The 24,844-nt window shown below is 40.9% G+C and overlaps 1 protein-coding gene across 1 annotated transcript in view; it reads left to right on the forward strand.

Annotated features, from left to right (window-relative positions):
• The window catches only part of ppm1h (protein phosphatase, Mg2+/Mn2+ dependent, 1H), a 32,647-nt gene extending 9,674 nt beyond the window's left edge, over positions 1-22,973 (forward strand). Inside the window, exons 3-10 of the mRNA XM_030732260.1 lie at positions 1,455-1,811; positions 7,968-8,080; positions 8,257-8,341; positions 8,569-8,687; positions 15,041-15,104; positions 16,570-16,677; positions 21,883-22,034; positions 22,382-22,973. Coding sequence (XP_030588120.1) covers positions 1,455-1,811; positions 7,968-8,080; positions 8,257-8,341; positions 8,569-8,687; positions 15,041-15,104; positions 16,570-16,677; positions 21,883-22,034; positions 22,382-22,529 — 1,146 coding nt within the window. The 3' untranslated portion in view covers positions 22,530-22,973. The remainder of the gene's footprint in view (positions 1-1,454; positions 1,812-7,967; positions 8,081-8,256; positions 8,342-8,568; positions 8,688-15,040; positions 15,105-16,569; positions 16,678-21,882; positions 22,035-22,381) is intronic.
• Positions 22,974-24,844: the final 1,871 nt, after the last annotated feature.

A 24,844-nucleotide genomic window follows, 5' to 3' on the forward strand; every position in this document is an offset into this window, starting at 1 on the left:
CTATAAAAATGTCATCACAGACTGACGCTTGTACATTTTAGCTTGACTTTACTGATGAAGGTAATCCAGGTAGAAAGAGTTCAGTCATTGAATGCCCCTGGGGCCTTTTATGGTTGGGACCCACTGTCTCATCATTTTGTCCCATCAGCAGTTTATTGGGGCGTACAGCTTAGTGTCCTTCACACACCACAGTAGCCTTCATAGTGGCTCTTATACACATGCACTTGACTTTGTGTCAAACAGAGTACAGAGGAAAAGGTGTAACATTAAACCACAATGCAATATCACCACTGTTAGTGCTGCTGTCACAATATATTGATGCACTTAATTCAGTTACTTGGAATTTATCCCTTTCCCTATGAGGCAGGAAAAAAGGATTAAACCACAAATGGTTATTTCCCATGTTTCTTGTTTACGGTTTGTGTTCTTTCTTTGCCCTTTCATCACTAACAGCTCTTTTAAAGGCTCTCTGCAATTATAGTAAACCAATGCTCATAAAATTTCCTCTCAGCTCACCAGTACTTTACTCAGGCCCAGCCAGAGCCTACAGCAAACTCATGCAAGTATCTCATGACTCACTTTTGCACTGATGTAGTGTAGAGCCTTTTTAGTGCTCTTCGCCTGCCTCATAGGCTCATGCTGTAGAATCTGCAAGCTCTACATTTAGAAAATCAGAGGTTTACTTTGTGTAGAAAACGGATCCAACAGCACCTTCATGGCTGTGTGAGTTCATTATTGAGAATGGAGCTAAACTGATATATAACAGGCTTTAAGCAGAAATCAGACTGTTGATTTTAGGAGGATGGAAAATCAGAGAGTTGCTGTGTGCAACTCAAAGGTATGCAGTGAATCAGCCAGATCACAGGACATTTTGAATGTTATGTGGGAGGTGAGACTTTGTAGATCAACACAGAGGAAACAGTATACAGTTTTAGAGCGCAAACTGCATCATACAGCACCTATTAATACCTGCAGAGAGAAGCATTGATGCTAAAGCAAACTTTAACACCTGGTTCACCCAGTTATGGCCATCCTGCTTCCCTTTGGGGAGGTTTAAGCTCAGATCAAATTACAAAGTCCTCCCAGTGAACACAACAGGATGAATTTGAATGCTGTTTAGAAAGGAGCTCTTACCTATTAACTGTGAGCAGTGTATGAGGAACTGAGGCCTACATGAGTCAATTTACATAGTACAGCTTCCCGTTTGAGTACTTTGAGCTCACTTCTTTGCTCTGTGCACCATTACAGCTGATGGTACATCAGTGGAGCTCAAATGTCATTAGCCTTTGCCCATCAGGCTGTACTTGAAGCACTTACGCTGGTGATATTCAGTAGATTTCCAGTATGTAGTTTAGAAATCAATATGAATGCAAAGTCCGATGAAGCTCCTCCTTCCACATGTTGCATTCTTAGATGCTGACACCTTTGTTGATTTGATTCTTACGTGTGTCCAGGACAGCTCTGAAGACCTAACTTTACACTACTGGGCGTTGTTTGATGGTCACGCCGGCTCCGGGGCAGCTGTAATGGCATCCCGTCTTCTCCATCACCACATTGCCCTGCACCTTCAGGAAGTGATGGAGATCCTCTGCACTCCTGACCTCGTGCCGCCCACGTGCCTGAGTGAGGAACCTATCAATCACCACCTCACCCCTTCATCTCAGCGTGTCCTTACAAGGGCTGCATCGCTCCGGGGTGCCGCAGGGGCTCCGGGATCCCCCAGCACCCCGCCGACACGCTTTTTTACAGAGAAGAAAGTGTCACATGAGAGCCTGGTGATTGGAGCCATCGAGAATGCCTTCAAAGACATGGTAAGATGTGTGTGTTAGATTTGAGTGTCTGTAGTTGTCTTTTGGAACATAAACGTTCAGTGTTAAATACATAGACTTTATATAAAAGATAGATTTAACCACAGTGACATCCCCGATCAGTTTGTGGGACACGATGCTGAAGCCTTGAGTTGATTTTGCCGTAGCTGTTTTGTTTTGTTTTGTTTTTTTTAAGCCAGATGCGTTGATTACCACATGTGGTTACCCATCGGACAACTCCACCAGAAAACTACTTGTATATAAAGATAAAAACCCTGGTATGCAGGGGTGATACAAGATCTGGCACCATCTTCTCAGCTGAACTTGGCACCAAACAGTTAAAAGTCAAGCTGAGTAGGAGGAGATTTAATGGCACTTTAGGCCTTACATTAAAATCAGGAAGTGCATCTCTAAGCGGAGCCCTTTACTGCTGATACCCACACCTGTTTTTATGTGCAGGTGGAAAAAAGCGCTGCAGTAATCAAAGGAATACAAAGAAAGGCTTGTCCTGCTTTTCACAAAATGAAGCTCTTCCAGCTGTTTTGCCTGGAAGCAGGGCGTTGCTGTAAATGAAAAGATTAATTATATTCTGTTAGCTTAATACAAGCTCGTAACTACATATTTACCTTTTGATCTGAGTTACCTGTCATACACATACGGGGAATTTCCAAACTGCTGTTCATTTGCATCCCATGCTACAATTTGTCAGTGGCTGTGCACATGCTATTAAAATCTATATTCTTACTTAACATCTGTTAGATTCTAGTTGAATCAGTTGATATTGATTTATTACAATTAGACAGTCAAGCCAAATGCACATAAGCCTCCTAATTTTCTGTTGGTGTGCAAAGGTGAGCGTACACCCATACAGCACACTGTGTGGTCTGCAGTATGCTGTAACCATTGCAGCCATTGTCTAGCTTACAGTTTTTCTGTTTATCGAGCATCCGTTCTCTGATTCCTTAAAATGTGACTGTAAATGTGACTCCACTGTTAAATGGCTGTATATACAGCCATCCATTAGAGCCTGCAACGTATTCATATTTCAAAACCTTAAAGTTATTTCTTTAGGTATTTACAGTACAAGTTATAATGAACTTGTCTGGAGCATCATCCTCTGACAGTCCAGAGAGGCGATTAGGTGTCTCTGACAGCTGGGTAAAGGTGATAAGGTGCTTATGGTGTGATCACAGTAACACAGTAAATTTTACCAGAAGCCTGATATCCTGAAAGCCGGACAGTCGGACAGCAAATAGCAGAGCCGGGAGAAGTGATGTACTTTCCCCACAAGCTGCTACAGGTCACAAACACTCGCCATCTGGCTGCGCTATAAGTGGATGATGAAGATTTAATCCATGGAAAGGCCATGAGATCAAGAGCAGAGCCAATCAAAACAGTGCTGGCCTACCTGATTGAGGGGTCAAAGGTCACTATGGTCAGTTTCATCATTAGAGTCTCTGTTCTTGGTTCTGTTTATTATGATCTTATGCCCTCCTGTACCGAGAGATTAAATTCTCCTTAAGTCAAAGGAGTTTTGCTTACGGTGATTCATAGTTTGTATAGAAGAAGTGGATTTTGTAAGAAAAGTAAAGAAACATTTTCATGATTTAAAAACAAGACCAGAGAGGCTATTATACGCTTTAGTAAAATATATGAGAACGTACTGCTGTTACACCTACTGTATATCTCAAATACAGAATCCTTCCTGGCCTCAGGTTAGAACTACGTTAGAACTGACTGAATTATTCTTTAATAAAACATTTGATCCATCCATGCACGTCCAGCACAAATTCAAATTCTTAAACTTAACAGAGAGAAACTTAGAGAGCAGTGCAGAGCAGTCTCCTTTGAAAAATCGACATACTTATTGCCTTCTGGTGTGTCCATATCTTGACCACTAGGTGGTAGTGTGCAGTTAATAATTTTTAAGCATACAGTAGTAAGAAACTGCATCACACTGCCAATCAAAGAGAAATTGTGGACTGGGGCTCCTCTGTTTTGGTAAGTATAGTAATGCCTGTTGTAGGATTATTCTGCTGTGAATTGTTGATGCTTTTTGAAACACTTAGGATAATAACTGAATAGCGTGGCATTAATTGCACTGAAAAGGCAGCACATTCTCTGACCTGACAGTGCAGTGGTTTTCCTCTTTTGCTGGTGAGTCCTTCTCTGTTCACTCTTTTTTTTTTAAGCTCTCAACTACTTGCAGTCAACATCTGCCTCGTTTCCTCCCTAACTTGCCCTTCAAAGATCTATTATAAAGCAGATATTTTAATGCATCTAAGATATATTATAGGCTCATTGTTCAGCGCTTCACTAATTTGTTTCTTCGGGTGGTCACAGCATGTTTTTTTCCTCACAACACAATGAGTTCTAATTACAGTACTTACTCTCCTCCAGAGCTGTCATTTATTTTAATTTCACTAATCATTTTTGTAAAATTAGATGCCGTTTGGTTCAAATGGCACGCATTTCCTCTTGGAACAAAACGCCGTCAGTCAGTTCTGCTCCCGCTGAGAAACTACCCAAATCCTGATTTTGGCAGAAACTCACCCCTTGAAGTCTTTTAATGAAGCTCATTTTTTAAGAAAATGGAAAGTGCCAGGCAGTCTTGGACGGGTTTGGTATCACAAAAAAAAAATCTCAGTCTCAGAGTTCACTCAAGCTTTGTATCTTATCAGCAGGCTACACCTTTAATTCTGGCACAACTCACTGCATCCCTATGGAAAAACAGGGGCTGTTAAGGCCTGATAAATACTGGGGATGGTGTAAATATCAAAACCAATGTTAGCTGAAAGACAGAGGCTTAATCACCTGGCTGTATCTTTATCCAGGACAAAAAGAGTCAGTGATCACTCACCTGGTACGTCTCTTTGTGCAAGACAGTTATTTGTAGGGCCTGTCTTGGTACTGTTCATGTATGTGTGATCAAGTTTAGCTGTACTGTAACTTTAAATTATTTTTTTACTGTAGGGCTTAGTTGGTGATTTGTAGCAGTAGGCTTGTTGGCTTTTTCAGTAACCTGTCAGTAATGCATAACAGAGTGTGGAATCAGGGTGGAAAACAGATAATCTAATTGGCACCTCATCAGTTCAAAAACTGAAGAGAGCGAAAGAGAGAAAATGTGCTTATAATCAAGTTATAATCAGGTTATTTAAACATGTCATTGCTCTGAGCCACCAAATAGTTTCGCACATAACTGGTTTAGATTTATGTCCTGTGCTAAGTTTACCAGCTGCTTACAGTAGCATCATATTTATTACACAGACACAGAAATATTATTTATCATGAAACTTGCTAAGAAAGTTCAAAGTGCATTTTCAGTTTGAAACTGCTTCTTTACAGGTGGGTTTGTGTTAACATTGCTGTGCAAATGTCTTGAGTCAGTGCTCATTTTTTTTTAATATCCTATTTCTGAGGAGTCAGACATTTTTTTAAAAAAAGTTTGAAAGTAGTCTTGAGCAACAGTTCTCCGGGCTTTCTGAAATTTTTCTTTGGACATTGGCTGCTTTTTCACTCATTTTCAGTCCAGTCCTTGTACCTGCACCGGCATCAGATTTTATGGAGTGATGAATTCAAATTTTTAAATTTTGTTAAAGCTCATTAGATTTGCATAAATTCTGTTGTTGACTTATAGACTGTATTTCCATGTATGTTTGCACATATTTCAATAAATCGCTGCATCTATTTTCCTAGAAAAACATAAAGAAATGAAAGGTGACTCTAGACTTTTGCACAGTATTGTTTTGTTTTTTTTAACACTGAGAAGATCCTGCTTATATTCATATTTATATAAACTGTAGCTTCAGCTGTGATGACTGAGAGTGGCATATGGCAGGTGTATCTTCTCCCAGACAGAAGCACAAGAATTTCACAAAAGATTTCGGTTGTTAGCGTGAGGTCTCTGGTCTAGTATTGACCTTGTGTAATACTACTTTATTGAATTCGGCAGCTCAGAGCAATTTGTTTTCATCTTGTTCTCTTGAATCTCATCACCGGGACTCCATACAGTCCTCCGAAAACATCCTTTTTTCACATAACTGGAGCAGAAGTGAGCAGGTAACTGTCACATATGCTTGTGGCTACATGAGTGTGTGTCAGTGTTTGGTGCTAGTTTGTTTTTTTCTCCTTTTCAAAAAGATTTTGCCCAAAGGTCTTTCCTGCATTTAAAAACAACCGATAGTTACTGCTTTTGCTAATTAGTTTAAAAATGATTAATGCTGTTAATTACGTGCCGCGCTGTCCATCATCAGAGCTTTCTTGAACGACATTAATCCTCTTTTCCTGTTGCCACTGTCCTGAGTTATTTCTTTTCATTTCCGGCTCTTACATCTAATAGCTTTGGGCTCCCTCTCATTGATGCTGCAAACTCACTAAAAGATAAGGCCGGTCAGAGCATTGCTGTGAAGATGGTTGCCTTCGTGACTGGAAGACCAACATGTGTACAAAATGCTGTATGCAGTCATACAGAAGTTTTTTTAAATGACTTTCAGGACAATATAAAGATTTTTGAAACCAACATCTTAATGTCAATATAAGATTTTTTTGTTTTCATTTATGTTTCACTGAGTTAAGATTCAGGTGTTTGGATAAATGATATTTTTTGTGTATACCTGCTGTACTTTGGTTTTTGTACTTTCTTTCCCTGAATATGGATATTTAAGCAGATTAATTGGGATATAATCAATTAATTCTGCTTGTACTCTCCTTAGAATGGCAGATTACATTTGTTTTTATTTTACTGTGTGACTGCTTTATTTATTGTTCATTATTTTTTTGGCATATTGGTTAGTGTGGTCATATGATGCACGACTGATTTGCCAGTATTACCTGATGGGACTTTTCTTCTTTTCAGGAAACAACAAAGACTTTGTGTTGTGCCAAAACTGCTTTGGCATTTATGGTAGTTTGATTTAATGAGATGAGTATGTATGAGGACTGAATGTCTCTCTTTTTTTTTTTCCTGCCTTCTTGGTTCAAAGCTCAGTTTTTTTCCTGGCTGAAGCACACAGGAGAAAGGTGTAGATGTTTATGCAGACATTTTCATTATTGAAGACTTGCCTGCAGCAAGCGGTATTGGATACAGTGGGGATAAATATGCATGGCTCGCTACGGATTCATAATTCATCCAGGGTGAAGGACACATTTGTTCAGCACCCCCCCCCCCCCCCCCCCCCCCCCAAAAACAACACAAAAACCCTTCCTCCAACCCCTACCCCCAGGACTAGTCAGGAGTGTCTGCTAGAGTACATACACATGCTCACACTCACATTTAATGCATCTTGCATCTGGACATAAACACATAGTTATGCACATGCACTACATTCCACTGCTGTAGTGTATGCGCACACGTTTACAGAGTTGTATTCAGATGGAGGCTGTCAGCAGCAGAGCACAGGGCGATACGGTTTAGTGGGGGTGAACATCCCTCATGGGAAAAACGTGTCAGGGATGGACTTCCTGCAAATGTGTTTGCCAACATTATCGGTCCCACTCAATCTGCTGAAAGCGATGCAGGGATATGAATGAGGTGGCTGACGGGGTCACTCGTTTCCCTGAAATATCTTTCTGCTTCTGTAGTGCGATTAAAAGCCCCCGAGGAGCTGTTAGTAGCAGACCAACAAGTAGCCACCGGGAGCAGAAAAGGGTTAAATGTAGCCTGAGCAGCTTGGCTCAAATTTGTTACATTTTGATTAAGTCAGCGACAGGTTAATTATTCATCTAATTAATGAACTGATAGCATGGTTTTCTTCAAATCATTTTTGGTTTAATTAGCACCAAATTAATCTGGGCTAATTAGCTGGTGTAATAATCAGCGGCCCCTCCAAATGTTCTCTTCTGTCCTTTTGGTTTCCATTATTTTTTATTGCTCCTTGACTTATGGCCTTCTTGATTAATGAATTCATTATGGTGCTATAATTAATAATAGCATCATGGCAGGATTTAAGTATCAAGGCAGTATTTTACTCAGAGTCAGGTTTTTAGCTGAAATGCTATACACAGCTGTGAGTTTTTCAAGGCTGTGATGACTGGAAACATGACAGTGAGCAGAGGATGGGTTTGGATTATGGGTCCTCTTCACAGGAGTAATCTCTGCGTGTGTGTGTGTGCGCGCGCACGCCTGTGTGTGTGTGTGTGTGTGTGTGTGTGTGTGTTTAGGATGCACAGATAGAAAAGGACAAGAGTGTCTACAACATCTCAGGAGGCTGCACAGCGCTGGTGGTCGTCAATCTACTCGGAAACCTCTATGTTGGGAATGCTGGGGACAGCAGGTGTGACACACAAACAATGAGTGTATATGCATCACATAACATACTGTGGAAGCATCCTTTTTTGTTTTTTGTCTCTTTTGTTTCTCGCTCACCTTCTTGTGCCCCGTAGCCTGCAGGAACAACTGTGTCCTTTCCTGGATGAATAGAGTTTTGCTTTGTCTGCTCCTCTCCCTCAGAGCTATCATTATCCGGTCTGGGGAAGTCATTCCCATGTCAGCAGAGTTCACGCCAGAGTCAGAGAGACAGCGACTGCAGTTCTTGGTAAGAAATAGCCTTTCTCAGCTCCTTTCTAGCAGGCACAGCTGTCAGATATTAGGAGAGCTGGCCTCCCCTCACGTTGAGACACCAGCTATGCTTAGCCCTGTCTCTCTTACACGGCCTGCTCTCTTTGCCAGCTTAATAGACTATGGAATTGTTTTTCCTATCCCAAGGGCATGTCAATCTTATTCTCTTTCTGTTTTTTTTTTTTTCCTCTTTTCAAATCAAAGGCCTACATGCAGCCCCACTTATTAGGGAACGAGTTTACACATCTGGAATTTCCACGGAGAGTGCAGAGGAAGGAGTTGGGGAAGAGGATGCTGTATCGTGACTTCACCATGTCTGGATGGTGGGTTAACTAATGCTAAGTATTTCACAGAATTAATCTCAGTGTCATTGCATAATGACATTTGTTAAAAGTACTGTTGATGTAATTACAGTTTTTAACCATGGATCTGGTAGGATCCATTTATGAGCCCTCTGAGAGGAATTTATATCAAGATCCTTTCTGCAGCTCAGACTATCATCTACCCTATATGAAAAGCTTTTCATATGGGGTACATTCAGTGTGCAATTCAGTTGAATTCTATAAAGCAAGTCATCTTGGGAAATTGTAAGGCCAGTACCTTACAATATTGGTGAAAGAAACCCAATAATTCCCTTTGGCAACAATGGGGAGAAGAAACAGTACTTAAAAGAAGCCGTTCAAGGCATCAGTTGTCGTAGGGAGGCCAGGAACTGTCCTTGGTATTTCTTCTTTTGTGTGTTAGAAGAAGGTATGGCGGCCAAAGCAAAGGCCTAGCTGTATCTCCTGGTGTGGACAGGAACATAAAAAAAATAAAGAGACTGAGGAAGAGTGAAGGAGGAAAAGAAAAAAAAATTGTACAAACTAAGAAATGACAAAAAGAGAAAGGCAGAGACCAGTGCACCAAAGAAACTGAGGCAAGGGAGGTTATATGTCTATTTTACACTTTCCTTTAAGTCAAGGAAGTTGAAGAATGGGCTGTTTAAGTTCAGTCTGCAAAAGTCTTGAGTCACCCTTCGTTTCTTTATATTTTGCTAGGAAAATGGGAAATAGGTGGAGCTTTACTGAAATGTGCAAAAATACATAGAAATACAGTATAGAGTTTGTACAGTTCTAACGATCTTGTAAGTATATATTTGGTGTAACCACCTTTATTCTTCATCTCAGCCTGAACTCTCTTAGGCAGCTTTCTTGTCATTTCTAGTAGTCTTCAGGAATCGTTCTCCAGGTTTCTTCTTCTTGGCTGCCTTTTGTTCCATTTTCCTTTTGTTCAAGATGATCCCACACTGCTTCAGTAACGCTGAGGTCAACTAAATAACCAGACATTTTATTTTTTCATATATATATCTCTATTATCTATAAAAGATAAGTTTGATCAATTAGAACATACAATTTAGTTCAATTGAAAATGGAGTAGTGCTTACTTAACAAGCTGAGTTAAATAAATGGGTGGTGAATGATTGCTCAAACTAAGTATCTTCAGTTACTGAAACTCTGTTATTAGTACATTCAACTTAGATCTTTCATTCCATTCCAAAAGGGTCTCAAGTATATTGAACATAGTCTACTGCACTTATTCAACTGTTTCATTACTTAAAAAATTTAAGGCAACAAGTTACCTTGGTTTTTTTTTTTAAGTAGATTCAACTTACCCAGGTTTACAGTGAGGCTGCTACTACCAAAATGCCTGAATATGCAGTTTAGTTGTTTTTTGCTGTCTGTTATGTGTAGACACAACATTGATTCATCACTTGAGGTAGGTGTCTTTTTTTTTAATGGTTGAATAATTCATAGGTCAGTGCTAAGTGGCTTAACAAGCAAAACCATTCCTCTGAAAATGGTCAGGTACAAGGACTGGACTGAAAATGAGTGAAAAAGCAGCCGATGTTCTTTTTGAAACTTTGAAAGACCTTCAGAAAGACCGGAAACTATTGATCAAGAACACCTTAAAGAAATTCCAAGAAAGTCTGGTTCCTTAGAAGCAAAAATTAAAGAAACAAGACATGAGGGGTGACTCAAGACTTGAATTGAGACCATACGTTTCAATGCATTTTCACGAAGTTTCTGGATATGGCTGTATTCTTATTAATTAATGACTTTTTTTCCTTTCTTAGTTTGCCTCTCACTCACTAACACCCCCCCACCCCCCACCCACACACACACACACACACACACACACACACACACACACACACACACACACACACACACACAGAGGGGGAAGAGAATAACCTGCAGGTGCAGGTGTATTTTTAATCACATTTCTGGTTTGCGGCACAGTCAGTTGACCACAGTCAGTCTTGCAGGCACAAGAGGGAAGAGGTACTCTAAGAGATATATCTAAGTCTCAGAAAAGACTCACTGTTGTAGGGGAGATTGAACTGGTAACCAGTGTAGACACTGAGAAGGTCTATAATGAGACATAAAAAAAAAACACAGTCAATGGTGTAATATAGTTTTAAAAAGTATTTAGAATTATCTATTGTTATTAATTATGAATAATTATAAATTAATATACATAATTATCCCTAATTAAAATGTAGAAAATTATATAACCGTTAGAGTGGAAAAGGTGTTTGAGTTTATAAAGTCTGAACTGCAGTTTTTGTAAACTGGATCCAAACTACATGTAGGGGTCTGTGGATGCCAGGCAGATTTCCACAGATGCATCTCAGTCAGGATGCTCTGGGCTCACAAACAGGGTTTTAGACCTTTTTTTGTGTCACTTGGAACGTGACACACATTAGCAATATTCAGTCCAGAGTTGGCTGAGGTACTGAGCAGAATCCATTCTAGCAGAGCACATTATTCTGTATTCTGTGTTTTGTAATTAAGTCTCTAGGAAACGTGCTGTGCACAGTTACACATGTTCCTATGCAGAGAGATATATGAGAGAGACAGTTCTACTAAAGGAAAGCATGAACTAAGGATAAAGTGGGTGACTGACGAGAGTTTAACAGTATTTTTCTTTTTTCTGACACCACCTACATGCAATTGTGTTTTGTGGCTCCACTCAGCTCAGCAGATGTAGGTCAGTCAGTGGCTGCAGTTCGTATTGGGCCCAAAACTCCCAGTCTGTCGTCTGCCTGCTTACTGTCTGAGCAGCACAGACAGCCTGTGATGTATTTTTAATCAGGTTCTACCCATAACCCAGTTATGGTTCAATTTCACCCGGACTAAGTCTGGGTCTTAAATTAGTACCCTGTCAGCTGCCATAGCTAATTGATCTGAAATGCATGGCTCTGACTTAACTGTGTCATCTTCTATAGGTGCAGAATATATACTCTGTAGGGAGAGAGGATCTTTTTTTTAATCTCTCTGCAGCTTTCTGTCTGTGCATGTATATGTGTATGTGCAGCCTGTGTGCCCACATGCTGTGAGTGTGTGGGTGTACGCTGGCGTCCAATTCCCTCAAAGGCATCCGTGATCAAGGCTGCCGTCTAATGAAGGCATACAGGCCTGCAGCCCACCTCTCTGTCTTCCTCCCTCGCTTTCTTTACCTCTCCTCCCTCGGCCAGTTGGACGAGATTGAGAGCTGGCTTTGGCATTGCAGGCTGTAATAGTGGTCATTGGCTGGCATGGCAGGCAGTTTTATTTGCCCAGAATGATGGATGTTGAGCGGTCGGCCATGTTCAGCATGATCTAGAAGCTGCGGTAGCATAGGCGGTCAGGTGGAGGGAGAATGGGGAAGAGGGGTGGGTGGCTGGAGGGAGGAAACTATAAAGAAGTAAGTAGATTGAGGTGAGCTGTAAAGACTGGTAAACAGATGAAGGTGAGGAAAAGGATGGGAAGAAAAATGACTGTTAAGATGTTGTGTTGGCCACAAAGGAGGGAAGTGATAAATGACAGCAAATGGTCTCGGTGCTGTCTCTGTCCTGTGCCGACTTCTACAGGGGTGTCTCTCCTCCCCAAGATTCTATGGACTAACACACACTTATGTCACTGACACACAAAACTGTGATGTGAATGTGTTTATTTAACAGTTATTTTCTTACAAAGTGCAGTATGTAGGAAAAAACATGCTCACCCTTGAAAACATGCCGATTCTTGTGGGCAATTTTTTTTTCCAAGGTACTTGGCAAATAGATTGCTCCAGGCAACTTGAGAGAACAGGCCTCAGTTCTTCTGTGGATTTAGGCTGTCTCATCTGCGTCTTTCTCTTCATATAATCCCACACTGACTCCATGATGTTGAGATCAGGGCTCTGTGGGGGCCTAGACCATCTGTTGCAGGCCTCCTTGCACTTCTGGTTGCTAGAGATGGTTCTTTATGACTGTGGCTGTGTGTTTTGGGTTGTTGTCATGCTGCAGAATCAATTTTGGGACTGATTGGATATCTCCCTGATTATAGTGTGCAATGCGTCTAAACAGCAAAAGTGCTGAAAAATTTTACAAAGTACTGTATAATTTTACCCGCTCAGGATCGCTCTGTCTTCCAGTCTTCCATCTCCTCTTTCTCTCTTTTTCCATTATGCCTTTATATTGGTATGACTGATGCCTACAGCTTCCATTAGAAGAGTCGCTGGGTCACTGCCATTTTCTCTGGCCTTGCTTCGCTCGTGAAAGCACGGCTCAATCTAGCTATCTATCAAGGTTGGCCAAAAAGTTTTTTTTAAAGCAACTGTCAATTGCGCCAGTTTGTCTGACTCATCCAGTGCTGACACAGGCCCGTTACAATGTCACCTCAAAGTCTGTTGACAGGTGTGTGTCTGGTTGTGCTTGTGTAGTGATGTATATAGCAGTGTGCAAATTATGAAGCTGTGCACGCACTGCCAATGTTTTCTGTCGCCTCTCTTTGCACCGAGCGGAGGTGACATCATCCTTCTTCCCTCCTGTCCGTCTTTAGTCACCTGCAGGGAAAACACGATACAACCCCTTATTCCCTCTTTCCCGGTGTCCCTGTCCTTCTCTCACCCCAGTCTCCCATTTAGTCACATGCACATACGTGGAGACTAAACATCTTCTGAATATGAAAGCTGTCAGTGTCAGTGTGGTCAAACCGTACGGCCCTTGAGCAGCTTTCTTTGCTGTTTTTGAACTCTGCGTCTCAGAGCAGGGAGCAGGTATCATAACAGGATTAATGTGCATCTTTCTCATTCTGTCACACTCTTGTTATCTCAAGTCAGACAGGCTGGATTCGCTGTAAACACACGTCTCGAGAGGGAGACTGTCCCTGACAGCAGGCTCTGGGGATTTCATCCAAGACATCTTTGAAAGAATGACAGAAAGCGTGTGTCTGTTTGTGGGGTTTTTTTTGTTTTTTTTAAGGAGATTTAACAAATCTTGAAGGTGAAATACTAAAATAAAAGAAGTTTTGAGTGACATGGCAGGAGAAATAGTGCTTCTTTTTTATACAGAGAAGGTAAACCCTATTTCAGTGGTTAGGTTTCATATCACGAGTATGGCTATTTTAGCTGTTTTTCCCACACTGCGAACTTTGCAAAAATTGATGAGGAAATACTTCTGTCGACTGTTATTTGGTGATACAGCTCTCCACCTAGAAGAGGCTGCAGACTGTATTTCTGTGTTCGACGGCTGTGTTCTCTGTGATAGTCCTTGCTTTGCACTGTTAAAAGAAAGTGCTGAGTGCAGCAGTGTAGCGCTTGCCTAAGGTGGAAACATATGGTCTCTCTGAGTGAAACCAGCAGTAATGCAGAAACCATTCTGGTCCCTGCTAATCTGCTTCACAGAAGCTGAAATACATCGAGTGTGGTGTTCTGGGCAGACTTGGGTCACAAATGAAACATTTGTTTTTAGCAGCTTTTCAAACTAGGTATTTATTTTCAACACCTTTTACTACACAATATGCATCCTCAGATCGCGTTAAGTCATTTTTATGACAGTTATGAATATTTTTCTTCACTCCCTGTGATCTAAAGGCTAAAATAAAGAAAAATCTGTGTTTCTAATTGTGTTTCATCCAGGTCAGCACTCGCTCAGAGCCAGAACTTTATTCACAGCACCTGGTATGAGTTCTGAATGGAAAACTTTGTCCTGGCAGCTCTTGTGGAAATTGGCTCAGTTTTGTTTTGTATCTGGTACAGTAAAGTTACACAGCTGTTCCTCTGATGTACACCAGTTCGTGGATGAATACGAGTATATTCACTAGAGCAGGAGTGCTGGGTTTCTTCCCTTCAGCTTTCTGAGCTGTAAAGGTGAAAAGTGTATCTCTAAGATCTGAGATGAAGACACAGCGTGTTGTACAGTCTTTTTCCTCATGCCGCAGCTCTGTCTGGTCCCAGTGTGAAGATGGTAAATTATTCATTAGTTGGGGAAGTTTAAACATTGCTCTGAGAACAGGAGGATCGAAATGTGGATTCTCTTGCATCATTTCAGCTGCTTTACTTTCAGACCTTCAGAGGCATACATGCACAGGCACACACACACACACACATACACACAGCTGCTGCAGACAGTCGCAGAAAACCAACAGTATACCAACAGTCCCATGCAGACGTATTCTTTGTCGCTGGGGAGACCTTCACAGGATCAGTTAGAAGGGGGGGGGGAGAATTAAGCTAAGGCTCTGTGTCATTCTCTGTGATGTGTGTGAGAATTTTTTTGCTTCTCTTTTTCCTCCAAACATAGTCTTTCTCTCTGTGCCATGGAAGTGATGTATCTCCAAGGCACGTGTGTGCAGCCTGCTAAAAAATAAAACATTCTGTCTTCTCTGTGCAGGGCGTATAAAACCATAGAGGAAGATGACCTGAAGTTTCCCCTGATCTATGGCGAAGGGAAGAAGGTAAGAAGTGCTCAGCAGCCACTCACTGACAGTTACTCCCACGGCCTTGTGTGCCACGCATGTAATCAAAGCTCACCAGGGTATCATTAGTCAACCCCCTCCTGTCACTGCATAGAGGAGCCAGCCAGTGGAAGGCATTCCTGCCCCCCCCCCCCCCCCCCCCCACAAGGATTTGAATCCTGCACATTCCTGCACAACCTATAGCACAGGCAAGATATCATCTGACTTATTATCATCAAAAAAAATAACAGAACAAAAGGGCAAAGAAGAAACATGATAGACCTGAACATTCTCTCACTGTGCTCTTCTCCAGTTTTCTGTTCAGTACACGCAGGCAGTAGATTTGTGTTTGACTGATGGCAGGGGAAGATGTCACCCCGCAATATTCTCTCTGCCTGCAACCACATTCAGTTTCACCCTGGCACAGTTGCCAGTGCCCACGTTGTGTCCTCTCCCTTTGAAGTGAGGAGCGGAGATGGATGGCTAGATAGAGTGAGAGAGAGGAACGCCAGAACACTTCAAAGCCCGGTGCGCAGCCTTCTGGGCCCCAGCGCTCAACAATTAATCCCAGGATGTTTCCCCTTTCTCTGCTGGAGGAACCTTTCCACCACTTTAAAACACTCTCCCTTCTCACCACTCCTCTGTCTACTTTGCTCCTCTTTGTCATTCCTACTAGACTTTGCTTACCCTCATATCTTTCCTTTCTCTGTATAGTAGACGCAATTAGCCGAAATTCCCCAGCCCTGTGCCAGTGTCCATTTTTAGGGGCAGCAGTGGAGATCTGTCCAGACAGTATGAATCCAGCTCCAGGGAGGATTTTAAATCAAACGATCAATATGCGATTGAAGTGCAGCTTTAATTTCAGCAAACAAAAGTGCTGCATTTACTGTTTTTATACACAGCCCCACCCCCATTTTTAGAGGCTCAAAAGCAATTGGACAAACTAACATCATTTGAAATATAAGGACTGTTTTTAATACTTTGCAATCAGACTTCCTGAAGTCTAGAACCCATGGATGTAATTAAACAAACCCAAATGTTCCAAATATTTGGAACATCATAATGAATGGTAGAATTATTACCACAAGCTGATGTTGTCAACATCTGTCTTCCTGGTTTATGTGTGACCTGCTCTACATATGGTGGTTTAGGCAAGGTTAGTCATGATAGTGCACTTCTTCCACCAAGAGTGGTGCCATCATGTTCCCAGATCTCTGCAATTTATCCTGAACAGCAGAAATGATGGCCAAGCTTTGAAAAAGAGACCCTTTCACTGTCGCCTTCTTGTCCATCAGTTCAGAAAAGAATGTCAGACATTGTTTCTTTCACAGTCCAAGTCTATCATTCATCATAAGACATCAGTCAGGACCAGAAAGAAAAATGACTTTCACAGACATTCGGAGACTTTGCTGAGTTTGTTGCTTCATATGGTGGTTGTGTTTTAAATGCATCTGATCTTTTGCAGGCTCGTGTATTGGCGACCATCGGGGTCACCAGAGGTCTCGGAGACCACAGTCTCAAAGTGCACGACTCCAACATTTACATTAAGCCCTTCCTGTCCTGCTGCCCAGAGGTATGTTACATTTTGAATCATGTCCATCGTTACATCTTCCTTGGTGGTGCAGTTGTTAGAATTGTTGCCTTACAGCAAAAAAGAAAAGGATTCGGTCCTTTCCGTTTGACCCAGTCCAGTGGGCTCCCCCACCCCCCACCAAATATCCACAGGAATACCACTCTCTAATCCCTCAAGGATATGCAGTGATGTGAAAAAATAAGTATATTCCATGGGAAGTTGTTGGCTTTTATGAATTATCTGAACAACCAAACATATGATAATCTTTGAAATAGTGACTATAGATAAAGGTCATATTACTGAATACAATCACAACAAATATACTGCAGCATGCAAAAATAACTGAGACGGTGAAAAATGAGTTGATTTCCAAAAGGCATAAAATTTAAGATGGCATATTTCTTAAGAAATATTACTTTCTTATTTTTTTTTTTTTAATCTTTTTTCAGTTTCAAAATAATGAAAAGTAAGAGGGTCAAAGCAAAGACTGGACACACCTCATGAGCGTTCCTTTGAGGGAAACTATCACAGCTTCTGAGAGCACTTTGTAAACAGCCTTTTTTTCATTTTTTTAAATGATGGATTTTCTCCCATACTTTGCTATAGGCTTCTAATTCATTGAAACTCTTGAGCCATTTTTATGCACAGCTCTTTTGAGATATAGCTAAAGATTTCCAATAATGTGCATTTCAGGGGACTGAGGGAAAACCTTCTGCTTGCATATCTTGAGCTAGTCCATTGTGGCTTTTGAGGTTTGTTTGGCATCATTGTACCATTAAAGAAGCCTACCCTCTTTTCATATTCAGATTTATTTTTTACAGATGGTTTTCTTGTTGAAAGTGATGGTATTCAGTTGAATCTATTCTTCCCTATAGCACTAAAATGACGGCCTGATCGATCCCCCCCTTGTGCTTTAAACTTGGAGAGGTGCTTTTTTAATGAAATTACATACCCTTGCTCTTCAGATGGCTTTGTGTTATCGTCTAGCATGCTTAGATATATGATGCGGACAGAGTTGGCAACATAGTTGAATCAAGGACTGCAGTGTGCCCAGTCCCTAAGGCACTGAACCAACTTCCAAATCACATTTCCATCAGCGTCCTTCACAGCTTGTATGAGGTTCTTCTCCCGCAGAGCTGCCGACGTCTCAAACAGGTCTACTGCTGCTCTGTCTTTGATCCATCTGCCCAGAGCACACTATTCCAAAAGGTTTGCCTATACAGTATGTTAATTTGCAAACCAAAGCCTGCACATCATGTGATGAAACTTTGGGGTTCTCTGAGACTTCTTGTCATATCAAACTGTCTGCTCCAAATTTGCTGGGGTGGCCAGTCCCGGACAAATTGGCAGTCATTTGAAATCGAAGCCACTTGGACAGGATTCTCCTTACAGCCAAATGATTTATTTCAAATAATTTTGGACATCTTTTCTAAAATTAGAGATTCACAGGCAGCCACGAACTTGTTTCCAAAGTCTCTTATTATTAGTGTTTTAGTTACTAAACTCAGTTCCAAAAAAAACAAATTGTAAGTTGCTTTTGAGCGTGTCTGCATGAGAGGAAGAGGAGGAATCAGTGGCAGTATGTTAACAGTGCTACAATGTATCAGAGCAGCTCTTTAGTCTCATTTTACCCCATTATGTCAGCCTCCTGATATAACGAGAGCACAGAGCTAACAGTCGACAGCCATTAACAGGGGACGCTGTGAACTATGTGGTCAATGTGCCCATTAACATTCCCTGCTTTGCATCACTCTCAGATGGCTCCTTTCCTTCTTGGGATCTGCTGCACATGATTGCAGTACTCATGAAACCCATAAATTCTCTTGATCTTTAATTCATTGCCCTTTAAGTTCAGTCATAGTTCAGCCTCCTTTTTGTTGCTCCTGTAAGCTGACTGTAGTCAAGGTTGTTTCAGCATAAACACTTTATTTGTATATGTAAGACATGTTAGACTTGAGCTTTAGAGGCCATAATGGCCTCTTTGAAAAAAACAAAAAAAACAGTAATCATCAACTTGCCCTCCTTGTGGAGGATGTAGCGATTCTACATCCTAGAGAGGGTAAGCCACAAAAGGTGATTGCTGAAAAGGCTGACTGTTGTCAGAGTGCTGTATTGAAGGTGCACAAGCAACAGGGATGACCACAGCCTTCAGAGAATTGTCAAGAGCTTCACAAGGAGTGGACTGAAGCTGGGGTCAGTGCATCAACAGCCACCATGCACAGATATCTTGAGGAAAGGGACTACTGTCACACTCCTAATAATAAGCCATGCCTGAGCCAGAGAAGCATCTTACCTTGGCTAATAAGAACAAGACCTGAACTGTAGCTCAGAGGTCTAAAGTCTTCTCTTCAGATGAAAGTATTTCTGTATTTTATTGGGAAATCAAGGTCGTAGAGTCTGAAGGAAGAGTTGAGAAACACAGAATCCTCCAGTTTCTGGAGTCTGTGAGGATTTGGGGCTGCCATGTTATCTGCTGGTGTTGGTGGTGGTTGGTCCACTGTGTTTTATCAAGTCCAAAGTCAACACAGCCACCTACCAGGAGATTTTAGAGCACTTCATGCTTCCATCTGCTGACAAGCTTCATGGAAATTCTGATTTCCTTTTCCAGCAGGACTTAGCACCTGCCCACAGTGCCAAAACTACTTCCAAACTGTTTGCTGATCATGTTCTTACTTGTTGATTGGCCAGCCAGCCAGCTCACCTGACAATACAAATACAGACAAGCCGAAGGCCACTATCAGAGTAACCTGGGCTGGGGCGCCTGGGTGGGGAAGCGGGCGACCACATACATATGCCGCGTTGCGGTGCAGGCGGTGTGAGTTCGAGTCCCGGCCTGTTGCCAATTTGCCTGCGTGTCTTCCCCTGTATCTTTCCCCCATTTCCTGTCTCTCTCCACTGCCCATGAAAGCTGCTGTGGCCACCAAATGCAAAAAAAAAAAAAGTAACCTGGGCTTCAGTAACACCTCAGCTGATTCTGATTTTCATGAGCTATAAGCCATAATCACCCAAACTAAAACAAAATGGCTTGAAATGTTTCACTTTCCATGTAATGAATGTACAATATATCCATCCATGTCCTTCAATTTATCCAGTTCAGGGTAGCAGGGGGCTGGAGCTTATCCCGGTCACAGGGTGAGAGGGAGGGTACACCTTGGACAGGTCACCAGCCTCCCACAGGAGATATATAAACTTTTTAAATCAAACAACAAAAAGAAGAGCTCTTCCTGATAGTCATTATTTTTAGATGCACTAGTGTATATTTACAAAGAAATGTGTGGGAGAGTGCCCTGCAGGGACATGTTTTTCCTGCAAACATGTCAAGTTAGAATTACAGATTTCTCTCAGGTTGTGAATAATAAAAAAAAAGCCCAATAAAACAGTTTGATTCATTTTGACACTGAATTTGGGCATTTGAGTTAAAAACCAGAGGCTCAGGTCCTTCCCTCTTCTTAAGATACTTTGTTGCAGTTGGAAATCTCCACTGAGACACTGACTTTAGCAAATGCTGTTTCTTTCATAGATTTATAGTCTCAATGAGTTTCTCACCTCCAAAGCCTGACTGACTGCTCATGACAAAGTTTACCAGAACGCGGCGTTTTCCGATCCACGCAGAGATCATATTCTTACAGTGACTCTCGCTGGCTCTGCGTGGTGTTCTGTTTTTAAAGTAGCCTAAGTTGGTGTGTGTACTGTGAATAGGTAACACCTCCACAGTAGCAAAAGAATTACTTGAAGCAACCAAACAAAAGCCATCCAAGGCCACTGTGTATTACTTTTGCTTAGCATACTGTGAGCATACTTTTGTTCATCTGTAGTAATTTGAAAGACTATTCCTCACCAGAGTTGCCACAGTAACACGAGAATGTCATCTTTTAGACAAGTATATGGAGGAGGAAGTGTTAAGAAAGTGGAGATAAAATGGAAAGGTTACCTAATTAAAAAAAAAAAAAAAAAAAAAAAATATATATATATATATATATATATATATATATATATATATATATATATATATATATATATATATATATATATATATGTCCCGAAGACATCTGTGTGTGCTGGCTCTTGATATTTTCTACAAACAACTTATTACAACTGAAAAGTGTTTACATTGAGCTCTGTGGTTGCCATTGAGTTTGAATCACAGTAATGTTTGCTCCAACACTTTGGCCCACATCTCCACAATTACCAGAAGCACTGCAAAGCCTTCAAAGGATGCATCTTCATGACTTTGGAAAAAACTCTGACTCTGTGTGTAGTGCCAACGTTAGATCAGAGTTTCCATTTCCAAGCTAGTACCGACATTGTGGTACACTAAGATAATGAACTTTAATTACTGAACATTGGGATGTTTCATTACTATGTAATTCCCAGCTTCTCCTCTGCTTGCTTTCTGCATCACATTGTGGGAAAGCAATGTAACACTGAAAGCCAGCAGCAGCACAGAAAAGAAGAGGCATCAGTGACAAAAAGACACAAAACTGATTAAATCAGTACAGCAATAAAGAAACAGCTGGGGTGGAGGTGGGTTGCAGAGCAGCTTGCAGAGGTGCAACAGCTGCTGGCAACCTAAGCAGCTTGAATAGTAAGCATGTCCTATATGAAGTAGCCAAGACGGGTGGCATAAGTACATGCATTTGTTACTTAAGTTGAAATATAGATAGTTGTGCTAACAAATGCTTTGGGGAAAAGTTGAAGTACTGATTCAACTTATTTACCCAGGTATTTTGTTCCTCTTCAGTATTGCTAGCTAGAGCCTGCATACTGCGACCACACAACTTGCACCTTGAACACTGTTCCAGAGCATTCTGGCCTATGTTAAATCCTGAGTATAATACAAAAAAATGATGCATAAAGTATTATTTTTGCATGCTATTTGTCTTTATTGCTATCATTCAGTTTCGCCAACTTGGTATTAAGAGTATAATTTGGGTCAGTTTACCTTTTTAAGATTAAAGATTACCACCAGGATGCTGTGGCTCTCGCTCAGACTGGGTTGCCCGCTGATCGCAGAGTAAGCTTGTTAATACATAAATACATTATAAAGTGCTTTGCAGAATCCTCTTATGGTTAAACACAGTACAGTTTACCATATATTTATCATATATGCAATATTTTCACGTCTGTAAATTTGTGGTTTCTAGGAACCACTTGCACTCGTTACAAAGTCTTCATCTTGCTCCTTTTTTTTTCTTCTACCTTCAGGTCAGAGTTTATCGCTTAGCGCAGTGTGAGCACGGGGCCGATGACGTTCTGGTGCTGGGAACTGACGGACTGTGGGACGTCCTCTCCAACCAGGAAGTAGCTGAAGCAGTCGCCTGTTTCCTGGCAAACTGCGACCCTGACGATCAGCACAGGCACGTTCACTCACCACACACAGCTGCAGTTGCAGGCAGGGCTGAACTTCCTCTCACCCCTGTCTTGTTTGGAGAGGATTAATGTTGTTATCTTGTTGCAATTATGCAAATTTCCAAACATTCAGATAAGTAATTTCTCTGATGTCAAAGAAAAGCTTATTAACTGGGTTCCCTGACACTTCTCCTGTAGGATTAGTTCACAGTGTTTTTAGATTTTTTATTTTTTTTTCTCATCCAACTATGGGCAGACTGCACATTACTATTACTGGCTATTCTGAGCACTTATCTAATTGAATATCACTGCACAGTGATCACACCTTAACCACTTATCACTTTTGTTATATCAGGTACACAATGGCAGCTCAAGACCTCGTAATGAGAGCAAGGGGGGTGCTGAAGGATCGAGGCTGGAGGATATCCAACGACAGATTAGGCTCCGGAGATGACATCTCCGTCTACATCATTCCCCTCATGTATGGAAACAAGCAGAACTAGCCAAGCTACGAAACCGCAACCTCCGCTTGAAACACAACCCTGCCTTGACCTTTTAAACTTCACATCTGCAGTTTACCTCATTTTCCTTGTTCTCTTTTTTTAAAGTGCTTTAGTGCTTGTTTCTGATCAGAAGTGGGATTTCTATCCAGACTGCTCCCTGATTATTCTCAATCAGGGTGATTTCTTTTTGTCTAGTCTTTTTTTTTTTAATTGAAAAGAAACAATCATAAAAGGAGTTGTTAATTATTTTTTTTTTTTTAATTCTTGTGGAAGCCATCCTTAGCTTTGCTGTGAACCTGAACTCTCATTTGAGATGATGACATCTCAGGACTGCTGTTACGAACTAATGCACAATATTTAATAATGTGAAAATGTAAATACTCTGAAACGTAAGGCATTAGATAAGTGTGTTTGGTTGAACATCTGTACAGTGTAAAAAAAAAACAAAACAACCTAAAGACTGCTGTAAATATGAATCATTCCAGCTGTTCCATGTAGGCATTTAATTTAGCCAGATTCAGTCATCGATTATTCCGAGTCTCCCAGTGAAGGCAAACTGGTGAGCCTTCTGCTGACTGTATTTCTGCTGTTTCTCCTAATGCTGCAGTTGCTATTTTTGCTCATTCGTTCCATTGCAACACTGCAATTGTTATTAAGGAGAGAAGCTTCCATTAAAAAAAAAAAAATGAAGAAATGCTTTTAGGGATACACTATCAAGAGGAGTCACACTTCAGATTTTGGTGTGCCACGTTTCACCTTCCTTATAACTCTATTTTATTTACATTCTTATAAATGTTTTATCCTTTGAGACGTGTTCCTTTTAGCTGTTCAAGTGCATCATCACCTGCTGCATGTGTCATTATTAAACTACACTGTCATCAATTACAGTACACAGCTCAAGGCTTTTCTCAGATATATTGTCCATGTATAAATAACAGGTGCCTCAAACAATGCTCTGATTTCTAACATGCCACCTAGAGCATAAATATGACCCATCACTGCTAACAATTTGGCAACGCTTACCTTGCGTGTCTCGGTGCATTCAACACAGTTCTCCCATTTGGATTGTTTTCCACATTTTAGTTCATTTAAATTTGACGTATTATTCTGTAGTTGAAGCTTGAGAAATGCGGCTCTTCATTTAAATGTAAAAATGTAAATAACCTTTTTGTTGGACAAACTCTCCCTTCTTTAACTGTAAGTTATGCACATCTTCCCAAAACCAAAACACGTAATTTGTACTGTTTCAGAACCCTATAGGAATAGTGTAAAAAAATGTTTAAAAGCTCACTTTTCTGCTCTATTAAAGAAATGAAGCACCATTTCCCACCATTCTCTGCTGAGTCACTGATTTAAAAAAAAAATAAAATGAATAAAAAAAAAAGGTGTAAAGCTGTATGGTGTTGACTGATCCTGGCTCTGGGATGCATTCAGCAGACAGCTCAGTGGGAGTACAGGAAAAGTAGCATAAACATTACTTCTGCGGCCTGGCCCCTTTGCCTCTTTCAGATATTAGACTTTTAAAGCTTTTAATGGATACTTTTTTTTTGTTTTTTTTTAAACTGCAGCGACCTGATGTTGCATTGACGTAAATGGCTCGTTAAGACAGAATTCAATACTGGACATAATTCTAATTCTGTATTAAACCCAAGAAATTCTGTTGGAAATTCCACTTTCCACTTGCACCCCAGCATCTGCACCAAATGAGACCATCACCGCTCTGACAAACTGTGTCAAGTGAGTCCTGAAGCAAAATGTGGATGAAGGGTATTAGTTCACACAATAGCCAGATAGAATGAAAGAAGATTTCATGGTGGAGGCTGCTGCGAGGGGAGTAATCTGACACCGAAAACACGCATGACAACTTCATCACTTGACAAAAAAAAAAAAAAAAAAGTATCTTTCTCTCCAACAGCTCAGTTAATGTGTCCAAAGAAAACGGCTGTGGAGCTGAAAGGAATATCTGCAACATTTTTGGCGAGTCTTGTGCAATGCTAAGGTCCTTCTGAAGTGATGCGATACCAAATACTTGAAATACCCGAGAGACCGTAGATGTAAATCAAATCATCAAATAAACCTTTTTTTTTTTTTTTTAGTTCATGACAGGAGTCTCGAGTGAAATGCAGTCAATAGCAACGAGGAAAAGGAAACCTGATGGTTTTTGCAAGTGTTTTTTGGATTGGTTATTAGTGTTTTTTCCCCCACTGCTGACACCAACTAGAAAATGTGATTTTTTTTTTTTCTTTTTTCTGCAGTGAGACTCAAATGTCCCCTATATGGAAAACAAAAAACAGCTGTCTTTAAAATGATACATC

This window comes from Archocentrus centrarchus, chromosome 6 (assembly GCF_007364275.1).
Source record: "Archocentrus centrarchus isolate MPI-CPG fArcCen1 chromosome 6, fArcCen1, whole genome shotgun sequence".
NCBI classification, from domain to species: domain Eukaryota; kingdom Metazoa; phylum Chordata; class Actinopteri; order Cichliformes; family Cichlidae; genus Archocentrus; species Archocentrus centrarchus.